We start from the raw sequence: 14,692 nt of genomic DNA on the forward strand, positions 1-14,692 counted from the left end.
GATCGGTTGGTGAAGGGGATGAGGTTGAGTCGGGATGAGAGGTAACAACAAGAAGATCAGATGCGAATTGAGATGGCGAACGTGTCGACCTTATAGATGAAAATCCCAAACCTACCGCGACAGGGTAAAGATCGGCAATTTCAGCGCGACGCCAGGAATTACTTCTTTCTCCTCACCACTCACGCTCATACCACAAGACGCAAGTACATGCCCGAACCTGCACTGACATGGTAACATGGCTACTCGTGCCAGCCTCGGACCCTGGCGTTGGTGCTGTTTACACCGAACCCAGAAAACCCCAAGTAGCCAATCCCCAGCCGTCCCACGAAAGGCTGCCCCGATTTCCCCCAATCCCCGTACGATCCAAGATCCCTCTGGAGGGGAGGGGACATTCTCCGACCTTGAGGAGGGGGGTAACGACTCCACATCCGGTTCCACGGGGGTGGACAATGGGGCCCGAGGCGAGGACACAAAGAACGGTTGGTGACATGTCGTCAGGTCCGGCCAAGACGCCGTCATGGAACGCGCGGGGCCGCTTGTAGCCAATACGGCGCCGGGAAGGGTAAGAGTTTTGCGGGTTCGTACATTACAAGACGTTGCAATACGGTGGCTTCACCGCTCTGAGACGCGAACACTCGTGGAGTTTCCATCCTATCGCGCGGCAGAATTCGGAGAGACACCGACGCGAGAATGGTACCTTTGCCATCACGCCCGTGCTTGACCAAAGGATAAGGCAGCACCAGTGCGAAAGCGGAGCAAAGAGTACCCAAAAGAGCCGCAATTGTGTCCATAATCGTACATTGTCGGTGGAGTTTAGATGGAGAAGTACTGGAGACTACGACGTCATACCTTGAAGACTTTGATAGCAGACTGATAAGTAATGCAAGGGAAAAAGTACCTCGAGACTCGAGAGTGCCCTTTGTGCATCTCACATCTAAACTTGGGCCAATACCGTTGGCTCAGTCAGACTTGGGTTGGAACTATTCCTGTCCGAGCGGCGCCGTCTGCGAGTCAGGGGGCCCTGTGCGAACCCTGCGGCAACCTTGAGCCGACCACCGCCGCCCTCCCTCTCGAGAAGCGCCGAGGACACGGGACTTGGCCAGAGGAAGAACTGAGAAGGCAGGGTAGCATCGTAACCGCTGAGAGCGCTTGCAGCTGCGGATTCTGACTCTCAATTATCTGCTCGCCCGGCCATTGTCATCTCTCTCTTTGGCTGCTTTGGCAGATTAAGTTGGACCTGCGGTCGTGGGGACGACGGGCGACAGAACCAGGTTTCAAGTTGAAAATACTCGCACGCGATTTGTCAATGTCGGCAGTTGTTGGTAGCAAGGTGCGTCGAGATTGGTGGACCACATGACGTACTGGTTCAGGCTATATTGATTTCTGGAGGTTAGACTTTAGTTTTTGTTTTGTCTTTTTCTCCGACTCGTGATTCCCATGTCGCCTTGGAGTAATTAAGCAGATGCTGAACCGAGCACATGTCGTTAGGATGCTAAAAGCTTGACTAGATGCTAAGAATAAGCACTACAAGCACAAGCCTTGACAAGACGAACCGCGGGCATTGGCAGCTATGCCAATGTTCTTGTCCATTGCTTGTTCAATGTTTATCCCTTGGTATTGTGAATCCTCATTTCTTATGGCTTCCAGTCTCCAAGACCAATGGCGGCTAACTGTGGAGGCTGTTGGAGCTAAAGGTTGAAATCTCAACTCCGATCTACACTATCCAAGTATCTCGGGATGACGTCGACACTGTAGGAGTTTTCTCTCTTCTCGGCATTACCCATTTGGGCAATCCGAAGAGGCGCGCCAGGCGCATCAGCAGACGAGCCAAGCCCACAGCAAGCCGACTGAAGTTTCGCACCAACACCAATGAAAGGCGACAAAAAGCTTCCAAGACCCGGCGAGAACGAACGGAAAAACTGACGGGCCTTTGTATCCTCGTGTCAAGTCCGTTTTTCACCCGCATTCCCGCATGAACTGAACTGGAGAAATGGGCCTGTGTGGACAAAGACTGTGTGGTTTGAACGTCCAGTCAAATTTTCCCCAAACCCAAAATGAACTGACTCGGGGGCCCACAAACATACAGTCTGTTGGTTGACGTTTGCGCAAAAAGGGCAATGAGGCCGATGTTGGACCTACTTGGCGCAACAATCTTCTGCATCTTGTGTCAGGCATCTGTATGTACACTGACGTATTGCAGTGGATGATCACTTTTCAGGCTCTCTCTATGAGTCGCGAATGTCATTTGGAGGCCTTTAACCTTGGTGATAGCCTCAACGATGGGCCAAAGTTCTGCCGATCTCATTACCAACTACTCGGTTTGACAAAGCTGTCAACTGTCGAGGTCCCTGGCAGAACGTGGTTTCCATGTTATGTTTCAGGCCCCTTTGTTGACGTACAACGCACACGCAGCGTCTATCACTGCAATTTTGCAGAGATCTTCATAACAGCACATGCTTTTAGGACATCGAATCGTCAACCGAAGAAGGCAGGACCCTGACTGTGCATTCTCTTTGGCGTCTTGGAAGGATTGTCTGTACCGCTTGTCTCCACACATCGGACGAGTGATGCCTGGCGCATGGGAAAACCGGGTCCTCGTATGCGCGTTTGCGATGTATCTCGAATGGTAGACATATTGGTTCGCTGACCTGAAATCCATCGGTGGAATCCAACGCCGGAGTTAAAGTCTCACACATCGGGTAGACTCGCGTGGGTTTTGGACGGGAGATTAAGACTCATAATGGAAACTCCACCCCAGGACAGATTGGATTTGTTTGAGACTGCCCATATCCCGGGACAACAAGGAGATCTTCTTTTGCCATCAAGTAAGTAGTACTCGATTCAATCGATTAAATCGAGCATCAATCTTTCAGTTTTTTTTGGTGTTGTTGTGACAGCGCACGGGAGGCGGGAGTGCCAAGCCGATAACATCGCCGATTCACCGGGCCGGAAAATTCTGCAAATTCGGCCCCACACCGAGAAACCAAGTTTCTTGTACTTGGAGTGGATCGAGATCCTGGAAGCAACTGCAAAAGAACGCAGGGCCTCTCTACCCGCCTGTCAGGTGCAAGAGAAATGCTTCGTGACGGTCGGAGTCAGAGTCCGGTTTGAAGGTGAGAGAGGCAGCCTACGGTGGACTTTTGGCTGTCACTAGAGAAAAACTGGGGATGAGGGGATGATAGAGAACCTGAGGAGAAAGATGGAGGAGGGGCGTCAGTTCGGGTCACAGAACGGTGTGACATGTTGAGCGAACCTGTGGCTCTGTGGTTCTGCTCCGAGACAATGGAGCCTTTCCCGTTTTTTCCTGCAATATCTGGACCACTGGCAATTCAAAGCACACAAGAATCATTATGTGACCCTGCGGTGAGGTGTCTAAATTGACCTCAAAATTCACGTCAGCCGCGCGGGCGCACATCGGCCCTTCGTCGCTACAAAACGTCAGGCGGGATTGGCTGCAGTAGTTTCCGCGATAGGGGGCTGAGCTGGGTCGCTTAACGTGAGCCGCGAGCGCCTCACCTACGGTGAACGGTTCTTGCTTTTGGGCCCTGGTCGTTTGGTCAGGGTTTTGGCTTCAGTTCTTGAAAATGACGTCGTTTCTGAGGGATGGGTTCCACTCTATCGGTTGTTCTCCTAGCCTGATGATGCAGATGGACTGTGATATGAAACTTCTTCCAATAACGCGATAGTGGCGCCGCTACACCGGAAAGCTGCCGAGCTACTGGTGGAAAGTCTTTTACAATACGTCCTTGACGCGAATGCTTGGCCATGCATTCGTAATCAAGAAGTCCCTTGCTAGATGTATCTAACTCTTGTTCTCATCAACCAGGATAATCGGGTGCCGCCTGTGATGACGATGATTTGATGCGAGATTCAAGACCTTCTAGTCTTTGATCGTTCAATAAAACCTTAGATCGGATAGGGCTTAGAGACGCATTTTCTGGTTCCAAGATCTAACTTTCAAAAAGTGCAACACATTCCATACATCCTTTGGCTACGTGCTTATAGAAGTCGGCCGATTGCTTGAAGAATGACTCGAGACAGCAATTGCACGCACAATGAGCTTAACGAAGATAGGTTCCCATGCTCTCAAGATACCTCAAGCAATCTTCAGACTAACAACAGATCGGCATGATTTGCAATAGCCCCTTTTTAAATGCTCGAAAGTTCGGTCGAGACTGCTTGTGATCCTGCCCAATCCATAATCTGCCGTTGAATCAAACTCCATAGAGGGCAAGTACGGGCCAAGATCCCGTTATATAAGGCTCCTGCGGGGTCTCCACGCCGAAGCTTCCGGCGAAGTATGTACGTATTATGCCTCCGGGGAAGGTGGGTCCGTCCATGACTTCAGGCCGGTGGGGAAGCCGGATGCCATCCCATCCGACCGACTCATCAAATTTTTGTCTAATAGTACTTGAGTGTTATCTATAAATGTGAGATCTAAAGACTGAAAACGCTGCTTCTCTCAAAAATGCCCACAGCAAGCTTGGTACAGGTCTCGCAGATTTGGAGACATTCTGCTTCAATTCCCTACTATTTCTCGGCGCTCCTCTCAACGCAACATTAATAATCAACTCAACAATCAAAACACTAGCTCCTAGAAATCGACGCTCAATCGGTCCAAGTTTGATGTCATTAACGCGTTAATTGCGTTGAGTGAAGCGCAGCTACTACCTGGCTTAGGATACCTTCGTAGACTACCTTACCTAGCATAACGTATTACCGAGTATTACGGAAGCAGCAAATAACCCAATATGAGATCCGAGGTAAGCTTGACAACCTCGTACACCTTCACGAATCAAACAGACGAACAATCAAGAATTTTCATGGAGATCGTTATGAGTGCGTACATGTACTTCTCTTCTCATTTCATCTTAGACCTCATTGTTGATGGGAGCGACTGGCTGGTGTTTCAGCGAGAAAGGTCGCTCACTGCTCATACATTGACCTGAATCAGTAAAGCATAATTCAATGGTCACTTCTTTCATTGCAAGCAAGAGCGCATAAGCATGTGTTCTGTCGTTTACGCTTGTATTTCTCTACCCAATTATTGTTCTGGGTGGGCCCTGTATAGGTAGAGATAAAACAATCTGAAGTTTGATTGAAATTAGGATAGCTGTCTTTCCAGGAGTTCTTTCGGATAGAACTTTGTACGTAACAAGCTCCAAACCACAGTGTGTCAGTCTCGCACTTGACTCATCCCTTGTGTTACGGTAAGTGTGCTCTTGCATGTATACACATTGATCGTTGCCAAAGCACTGGCTATTTCGTCCTTTGGCCTTCAGTTAGACTCTCAACCCTAGTCTTAGGCTCCTTTACTCTGGCTACAGAGCGAAACGATCTCCAGTTTGAACCTGAATCAACGCACTATTCTGACCACCCATACTCGAGAATGACAGCCTGTAATGTAATGGATTAAGACATTGGCATAGCGGAGTTGAGGATAGCAATTGAGTGAACAGCTTGAGTCATGAAAACTATTATTGTTTCTTGCTGGTACTGGCGCTTCACTTGGGCCACAGAAAGATCCAGCTTTAGTCTCCTGTCTTTGTGAAAGTTACTGGCGCTTCTGCCATTGTAGGGATAATTGATTATCCTTTCGATCGACCTGTAAAATCGAGTCTAGAACCATCTACGGCTTCACCGCAGCCCGCAGCCCGCAGTCGTACGAAGTTGACTTTCAGTCATAGCCCGGAGAACCAGACAAGTAAACTATCTGGTTACAATCTTGAGCTTCACTGCATGCGAGCATGGCCTAGAACTCCATGGTGTACCCTGCTACTATTGGCGCTCGAGTTTCCCAAGAAATACCTCATACTTCTGGGGTCTCCTTTTTCTCTCTTTCAGGATAAGCTGGGGATCTGCCAGTGCATGAATCTCATCATGTAAGAAGTCAATGCAGCACGTAGTGCAACCTGAAGGCCGAAGAGCAGATGGTGATCGTTATTCCACATCTAAGTGAAGCTGCGAGCTCGTGTATTCGATCTGCGAATGTCCACTCCCTCGGCCCGAGGCCCCGAATGCGTTATTTTGATCAATGAGTATGTGCTGAATGCTTGCGTTGACTTGCCTTACTAGCTTGAAGAGACCGCTTACATGTAATTACTACATTGGGAAAGGCTGAGCGTTGGAAAGACAGCGCTATGCGCATCTCGCTATGCGATGTCCGAGTCCGACGACCCCAGTAACTACCCCTATGGACTGCAGGTAACAACTCGCTGCAGACTATCGGCAATGCCGTTTCATGCAATACCAACCACTCAGTGAGGCTCTCTTGCATCCACATTCGATCACCACGGTACTTGACATTAGCGGCAAACCTTAACATCAGCCCTTTGATGTCGTAACCAATCATCCAAATATTGAGGCCGCGAACAGACTTTTCATAGGATGGAACCGCGTCAAAAAAGTGTTAACGATCGTATGATCATTGATGCAAGAGAAGGCCCGAAAAACCCTCGAGGATTAAACCCTGGCCTGAACAGTTTACTCAAATTTTGACGCGGATCACAATGCTGGACGCAACGCTAAGGTCTGTTCTTCTTTCCCTGCAATCGAAGCCCCTAGAGCGCCAGTAGAACCCACTAGAGTCCTTAATCGTTTTAGTCGCGACTTCAGTTTAGCAGCCTAAAGTGCCGATGGTAACCTTCCTTTGCAGAATCTTAGATGGCGGCAATCTTGAGGAACCATGTGTAGCATCAACGCCTTTGCGATCAAAGTCGTGAAGTCCCAATCGCTGGAAGAAAGAAATGAATCAATTTGCCAAGCCGTGGGATGTCTTATGAAAAGAGACGAAACTAGTCAGAGTCACGATGTGAAGTTCTCCGGTACCTTTTGGCCCGACGCACTGGCGTCTGACATGTCAAACGTCCTCATCCCAACATGGTCTTGACATACCTTAGTGTACCGGACTGATATGACAGCCTTGAAGACAGGCGGAGAAGCTGATTCTATGTGGCATCTGCGTCGGGTCTCAGCTCCGAGCGTGTATCAGTAAGGTGAGGTTGCTCGAGCGCCTCAATGTCAGCCCAAACTCAGAGATTAACTGCGTGGGGTATTACACATGCACCTACCATGTTGTGGTGTCTGAAAGACCCGGAAGCCTATTTTGTGATTAGTATGAGCATATACCACATACAGGCTCGAAGGCACGACATCAGAAGTCGTGCATATCAAGTCAACACTAATGTGGCTCGGCCGAGTGCACGTCTTAAACCATCCGGTAGCTGTAGACCGAGTCACATGTAGTTGCGCGGTCGGAGAGGCCTCCTTACGAAGCGGATCACCCGGCACAGAAAGAGACAGCAGCTCGGGGGCAGAGTCCTTACTTCAATGATACCCCATATTCGGCGGCGGGGGAGCTCGAAGGCCGGCGGCCTATCGGTTGAATACACCAGCATTCGGGCGCTGTGCCCGAACGAATACCGCGCTCCCCTTTCAACGCCATCCCAAGTCCGCGAGTGAGCATGTTTTAGCTACTCGTCGAGACGACAATGGAGTGTGCGACACTACAAGTGGAATGGGCAATATACCAAAAACCGGATCACATCGGAATTTCTCCCCCCAAAACGCCGACGGAGAAGACATTAGTAGACAGCTCACAGAGCCCCTGGTCGATAGCCGGGAGCTCCCAGACCGATCGCCGCGTTCCTGTCTCAGGTTTATGAATCTGGTCATGGACCTTCCATGCTCCCAACCTGCAACAAGCTTATTTGATCCTTCGGGACCAATACTCTTTTTCTGCCAAGCGTCTCGTGAATCGATACGCCGGAGCTGCCATGAGTTTAGGATGACAGCTGACAGGAAACCCTTCTCTTCGTAACAAGCGGAAACAACCGACTGCTTTCGACTCTTGGGCGGGCCAAGATTCGTTGCGAGTAGCATGAGGTTGCACGCGCCCAAGGTGGTGTTAGAACACGGGAACTGAAACTGGGTGCCTCTGCCCCGATGTGGTTTGTGCTCGGATTCAATAAGACTGTCAGTTAAGACCTTTTGTTGATCTCTAAGCCTCAGTCCGTAGGGTTGGGTCGTGATCTACAAGTGAAATAACCTTTTTAGGAGATCCACAGATGCCCAAAGCTCGCTTGTCGGAATGGAATCATGGTTGAAGATCAGGTCATGTTGAATTGTTGAGAAGACTTCACGCAGGCAGCAATTTACCAAAGTCATTGCCAAAGACCAAAGAGTCGACTCGCAATCGGTCCGGATGTGATGCATTTTGTCTAAGCAACAGCAGTGCCCTTATTAACTACTAACCTAGGTGGGTAATTTCGGCACCTCATCTTACCAACAACTATCTCTGAATGGTTACCAGTTCGACATGGACTTCGCTTGAGCCCCGCATACGACGAGGCATTGCAACATTATCTACCGTGAAACTATCGAATGGCAGGTTGCCCACCCGCGCGGTGTCAACTTTGACTTCTTTAGCGATGGATTGTTATGATCTGCTCACATGCGGAGAAGAACTGCTGGGCACAACCGAGGAATGATGTGCACTAACCGCGTTCACGGTGACGCGGCAATCAACGGGATGATAGATACCAGGGCATCGCTGGTTCCCAAAAGACGCAAATCGTGAAAAAGAGTACCTCATCATCATTCCGTGGATGGACTAGGCACCTTACACTCGTCTCAGTCTGCTTCATCTGAAGTTGATGTATTGACACTTAGCCACTTGTCACAAGACGTCAGTCGTCACAGATGGCAGACATGTCTGTGCCATCCCAGCGGTTAGCGACGCAAGCCCCTCTGAAGTTCTGAACACAACACTACTGCATACAAGGTAACGTTTGATTCTGGAGCTCTTCTAGGGGGCTACTTCATCTGGCCCAACCTTTGAACAGCGGTGCTGGGCGGTCCCTGGCCCTAGCGAACATGTTTGTTTTCCCAAGCCCACCCCCACCAGGCCGCGGTGTGAAGACAGTTTCAACGAGGAAAGCTCAAGGGAGAGGATAAGCTCATCTGAAGTTTCCCCATGTGCAATTGGTATCACAGCGAGGGGGTTGAGTAACTACTTGGAGAAAGTACCGCGAAGACAATACATGACTTCATAAAACAAGCGTCCCACCCGGGAATGTTGGTGCCGGAACACGACCCATGGATTTCATCGCCCTCGATTCAGCCTGGGTGTGATGTTTTGGACCAGCCTGGAAGCCAAACATCAGCCACGCTTATTATCGACCGTGTCGGCACACTTTTGAATCCGATTGGGATGACGGTTGGCACTTTTTCGGCTGTCGAGATCACTTCATTGCACAACGGACGTTATCCTGTGCAAACATGTCGGGCACAAAACAATCGCAGAGTCCTCAGGACAGCCCAGCTACCAAGACATCACGGGGTGTGATGAATTGCAAGCCATGTCAAGTTCGCAAGGTATTTTGTTTCCACTGCCGCCGATAAGATTGTTTTCTGATCGGCGTCCCGCACTCATGCAGATCAAATGCGACAGAGCGTTACCAGCGTGTGGAGTCTGTCAACTCTATCAGAGGTCATGTTTCTATGGTAAACTATAGCATCCATCATCACTGTCGCTGTGCATCAGAGCAACTAAACCATAATCCAGAGGGTGTTCCAAAAAAGAGAGGTCCCAAGAAAGAGTCGCTAAGTGCTTTGATCAAACGAATCGATGGCCTCGAAGAGCTCCTCAAATCCGACAAGACCCCAACCCCGCCTGGTTCCGATGCTATTCCAGCCGATTTCAACGAACTGTATGTCTACAGCAGCAACAACAGTGCCGACCCTTGTGGCTCTGCATCATCAGATGTTTCTCCCTACAGTGCTTTTCACGAGGGAAGCTTTGGGGCCAATAAGTATGTAGAACGATCTCACATCCATCGACTTTTCCAAGGACCTACCCGACTGACAAAGAGCTAGTGAGTTCCCATTCATCATCAACGCAGAAGGCTTAGTGGACACCTATTTTACGCACTTCCACCGCAATCCGTACCGTATCCTTGACGAGGAGGTCACTAGACAGAAGCTGAGAAACAACAAGATGCCAAAGTCGTTACTGTACGCTATTTGTGCAGTGTCAACTAGGTAGATTTGCAACCATCAGGATACTAAAACCATATGAACCTGACATGAAAGTAGATTTTCAGAACAGCCCGGTAGAGGGCCAAGCAGCCATGTTTCCGCAGAAACGTACGCCTCTTGGGCTCTCAAGGACATAGACTTGGGAGACACTACAATCGAAAACTGTCAGGCTTTGCTGTTGCTAGTGACAGCTTTTGCGGCAATGGGGAACGGCCGTAAAGCCTACAGCGTACTTTGTGAGTGTTGAGAGAGTGTGATCGTTTTCCTTTACACTGAACTAACGGGAAAACCGAAGCTCAAGCTGTGGGCGTAGTCCTGGCGCTCGAGTTGTACCAAGGATCAGAACAACACGACGACTACAACCATACGCAGGGCAAGATGAGGAGAAGGTTGTTCTGCACCTGCTACGTGATGAATGTTTTCGTATCAACATGGCTCGAGAGACCCTCACTCATTGACGATGCCCTCGTCAAGACGACTATCCAGTCGTCCAGACAAGCCTCACCGGCTGGCTGGCCACCAAACAACGAGTGCTCTTTGACGGTCGAGTGCGAGCCACCAAGCGAACGCGCAGACAACCCAGACAACGGGTTACAGAAGATGGTATGGGTCGCTCACATCCTTTCTGATGCCAACAGATACCTGCTCGTCACAGACCCAACAACACAGGCAGCATTCGCACATCGCCACAAGATCCGGCATGATCTCGATCAATGGGCGGTAGAAATCAGCCGCAACCCGGACTACCTCTACCAAGACCCGAGAGGAGCAGAAGCAAACACCATGCTCGAGTGCCAAATCATCTACCACCTGGTGCACTGCCTCATCTACCGCCCGCTTCTCCCCTTGCACCTTAGCGAGCCGGCCGGGGCCATGATGATACAACACTGGGTGATCGAGGCAACGGAAGTCGCCTTCCGACACGCCACGGCAATCATTGAGCTGATCGACCACGCCATGCAGACAAAGTTGCTGGAACTTCCGGCGTTCATTTCCTTTTGCATCTTCACGGCCGGAACGATTCACGTCCACGGGATGCACTATACCAACGACCGCCAAGACCAAGGCGCTGAAATCGGACTTCCTTCGTTCGCCAGCTCACCGATGGCAGCAGAGACCTTTTCGTCTTCTTCCGAACTCGTTAGCAAGTGCCTGTACCAGCTCTCGGCAATCGGCAACGAGGCCGAATCTTCTCGATCGTCTAGAGCGTACCTCGAAGAGCTCACGAAAGAGCATGCAAAGTTGTTAGGGAAGGGTACAGCTGGCTACATCCCCTCGCAAACGAATAAGTTCTTCAACAGATACCCCGTCGAAGTACGCCAGCGAATCCAAGGTTTCCGTTTCGGTCCACTGCCATCGAGCATACTCTCACAGTCATATCCGCCAGAAACCTCCGATAGTGGTCCCAGAAAGATAGGAGGAATACCACCGGGACCGTGGGGCCCGAACCCGAGCCACGCCGGCGTCAAGATACCTGTCATGGCGACAAGCACCAGTATGGGGCAGCGAATGGGATCGACCCAAGGTCATTCACGGTCCTACTCAGATAGTACTCCCATGACGCAAACATACTCATTCGCAACAAACGCACCCGTCTCTCAGAGGCCATTGCCAGCTTGGCCGGGGTTTCAGGACGGGACACCGAGGCAAATCATGACCCATAGCACACCGATGCTTGGCCCCTCGACTTCATCCAAGCTCACTTCACCAATATCCCAGCAAGGGGCAACCTCTACCGTAGAGCGGAGCAACTGGAGTGGCGTGGAAGGGTTCGGAGGAAGAGAAGCAGATGAGCCACTGACTTATGACATTGTCCCCAGCGCTGTCACTACGGCAGGTCCGATATATCAGGCAGAAGGCACATTTGTACAATATCAAAACTTCTCTGTATTATAGTTTTAAAGCAAGCCAACATACCCAACTATCGTTCTATCTGTTTCATTTGAGATATTCATTGAGAATTAGCCTGACCATCTCAATGTTTGGTCACACTACAGATTAGGCATCTAAGATATCAAGTTATTGAAAGCAAGGAAGCATTGTTCCTTGATCAGAAGGAATGAAGCCGCGAACAGTAGCCCTCACAACCGAAATTATACCGTTAGGCCATTGCTAGTATGACTTCGGAAGGATTGCGGGAGTTTGGCGGCGCACGGAGGGGCATAAACAACCAGGAGGCACCTTTCATCCCAAGGTGAATGGTAAGGACACCCAGGTGAAGTTCAGTACTTGCCAACCTTGCCTGATTTTCCAGGTTAGCGGGGCACCATCTTGCGTATGTTTCAAGAAGCCGGAAGACCGTGGTATACTCACTTACTAATGGAACGAATATTCTAAAAAGGGATTCCTGCTCTATCACACATAAGTAACCATATTCCCCATCCTTTACGCTGACGTAAACTTCATACTTCACACGAAGAAGCCATGGGTAGACCTAAACATCATCGTATTGTGAGTCGTCTCTTGAGTACCAAAAGTAGTACCACTGATTGCTACACTCAGTATCATTTGCTTCCTCTCTATATCACTCAGAAGTATCTAAGCTGACAGAGTAACCGTGGCATGGGTCTGCTCATCCACAACCTCCCGGAAGATCTGGTTCTTCTTCGCCACGTCGTCAAGTCCAGTACGGTCACCAAACACCTCGTCCATCTGCTCAAGAGTCTTTCCGTTCGTCTCCGGCACACAGAACCAAACCCAAACGAAGGCCAGGAGGCAGAAAGCAGCGAAGAAGACGTATGCGCCGAAACCGGTGCCCTGGACCAGGGGAGGAGTAACGAGACCGATGATGAAGTTGTTGATCCAGTCTGGAAGATAAGTGTCAGCAAATGAAATAGGGCTGAATGGCAAGAGGCCGTTATCAACTTACTGGAGCAAGTAGAAATGGCAACGCCCTTGGCTCTGAGCGATGAAGGGAACACCTCGGAGGGCAAAGCCCAGGGCACAGGTCCCCATGTTGCGCCAAAGACAAACATGTACATCAGCAAGAAAGCCACACTGACCCATCCCTGAGTAGTATGGCTGGGCCAGTCGTTCGAGTACAGCCCGACAAGAATAGCGATGACGGCCTGCGAGATCGTCATGCCCACGGCACCCGTCAACAGCAGCGATCTACGTCCGAACCGATCCATGGTCCACAGACTGGGGATAACACCGACCAGCTGAACACAGTTAAGAACTCCGGACATGATCAGCTGCATGTTGTGGTCGAGTCCCATCGTCGCAAACAGAGTTGGTGAGTAGTAAATCAAGGCGTTGATTCCGACAAATCTATCGAAATATTAGTCAAACCTTCAAACATCGACTATTTGTCACTGTAACATGAACTTACTGCTGGAAGAACATGAGACCAGCACCAACGTGCGTACGTCTCAGACATCCCTTCTTGAAGCAATCTCCCCAAGCAACAAACTCGAGCTTGATAGTGCTGGCAATGCTACCGCCTCCGACGAGTGTAGGGTGGCGTTCAGCGAGAATCGAGGACTGGAAGCGAGCCTCGGAGACGATTTCCATCCATTCACGGCGAACGCGCGGGTCGGTATCGGGAAGAACGCGGAGCTTGGCCAGGTTGAAGAGGGCCTCTTCTTCGCGGCCCTTGGATGCCAGCCAGCGAGGGGAGTAGGGGAGGAAGATGGCGCCGAATCCGAGCAAGAGACCGGGGAGAATCTGAATGAGGAAGGGAAGCTGCCAGGACCAGTGGTTGGGAATGTCCTTGGTGCCGTAGGTGATCCAGAAGGCTACGACAATGCCGAAGACGATGGAAAGTTGCTCGAACACGAGGAGAGAACCGCGGATTTCGGGAGGTGAGATTTCGGAGATGTAGAGGGGGACGACCATGGAAAGCCTAGAATTGTCAGTATTCGATATGACTAAAAAGGGGAAATTGACGAAACTTACATGCCAATGCCCAAACCTCCGATGAAACGACCTCCAACGAGCATGTCGTAGTTGACAGCCGCAGTCTGGATAGAGGAGCCAATGGTGAAGATGACAACAGCAACCATAATGGATCGCTTTCGGGAGATCATGTCGGCAAGCCAACCCTGGTTCATGGCACCAATAAAGGCACCCAAAGTGATCATGGCAGTCATGAGACCCTTCTTGAAGCCAGAGCCAGCAGCGTGGTCAGATACCTCTGGGAAACGCTCGAGGAACTGGTCCATGACCAGGGTAACTGAAATAACACCCTGATCGTAACCGAAGAGGAGACCACCGATTGCCGAGAAGGCAGCGCAGAGAGCTACATAGTGGGATGCGAAGATCCCCCTGAAGCCAGAGGGTCCGTATGGCTCGAGGGAGGCATCGGAGAGGACGGTCTCTTGTTGCTCGGTAGAGACGCCTGGGTAGTTGGTTGATGACTTCTCCACCTCGGAGGCGGAGGTTGATCGTGCACCCATCTTTGAGCTGTTGTTGTGGAAACGTCAGTATGAGGGGAGTTCGATAAAGTTTTCATAATTCGCTGTATGGATGTGGTGTAGTGAAACAGGTTTGTGACTAAGCTGGTGTATAGGGGTCCTTGGGATGAACTCACTCGGACTGAGCCGTGAGGTTGAGGTTCTGGAGTTGCACTGGATGAGCCAGGGACGAGGTTTAGGTTACACGAATCCGACAGACCGGTTCAGTCTGATGAAACTGGAATAGAAGAAATCGGGAG

General features: G+C 50.4%; 2 protein-coding genes across 2 annotated transcripts; one reads left to right on the top strand and one right to left on the bottom strand.

Annotated features, from left to right (window-relative positions):
• Positions 1 to 9,279: 9,279 nt before the first annotated feature.
• CPAR01_05833 (fungal specific transcription factor domain-containing protein) lies at positions 9,280 to 11,934 on the top strand (the record flags this gene model as incomplete). The annotated part of the gene is made up of 5 exons (XM_060490109.1): positions 9,280 to 9,340; positions 9,566 to 9,812; positions 9,871 to 10,041; positions 10,096 to 10,274; positions 10,334 to 11,934. 5 exons carry the CDS (start codon positions 9,280 to 9,282, stop codon positions 11,932 to 11,934), a joined length of 2,259 nt encoding a protein of 752 aa, XP_060351575.1.
• Positions 11,935 to 12,576: 642 nt separating this feature from the next.
• On the bottom strand, positions 12,577 to 14,435 carry CPAR01_05834 (uncharacterized protein; the record flags this gene model as incomplete). Its single annotated transcript, XM_060490110.1, has 4 exons — positions 12,577 to 12,845; positions 12,908 to 13,308; positions 13,370 to 13,882; positions 13,936 to 14,435. The coding sequence occupies 4 exons, from the start codon at positions 14,433 to 14,435 to the stop codon at positions 12,577 to 12,579; spliced, it is 1,683 nt and encodes a 560-aa protein (XP_060351576.1).
• Between the last annotated feature and the right edge of the window lie 257 nt (positions 14,436 to 14,692).

This window comes from Colletotrichum paranaense, assembly GCF_030867605.1.
Source record: "Colletotrichum paranaense strain IMI 384185 chromosome Unknown Scaffold_4.1, whole genome shotgun sequence".
NCBI classification, from domain to species: domain Eukaryota; kingdom Fungi; phylum Ascomycota; class Sordariomycetes; order Glomerellales; family Glomerellaceae; genus Colletotrichum; species Colletotrichum paranaense.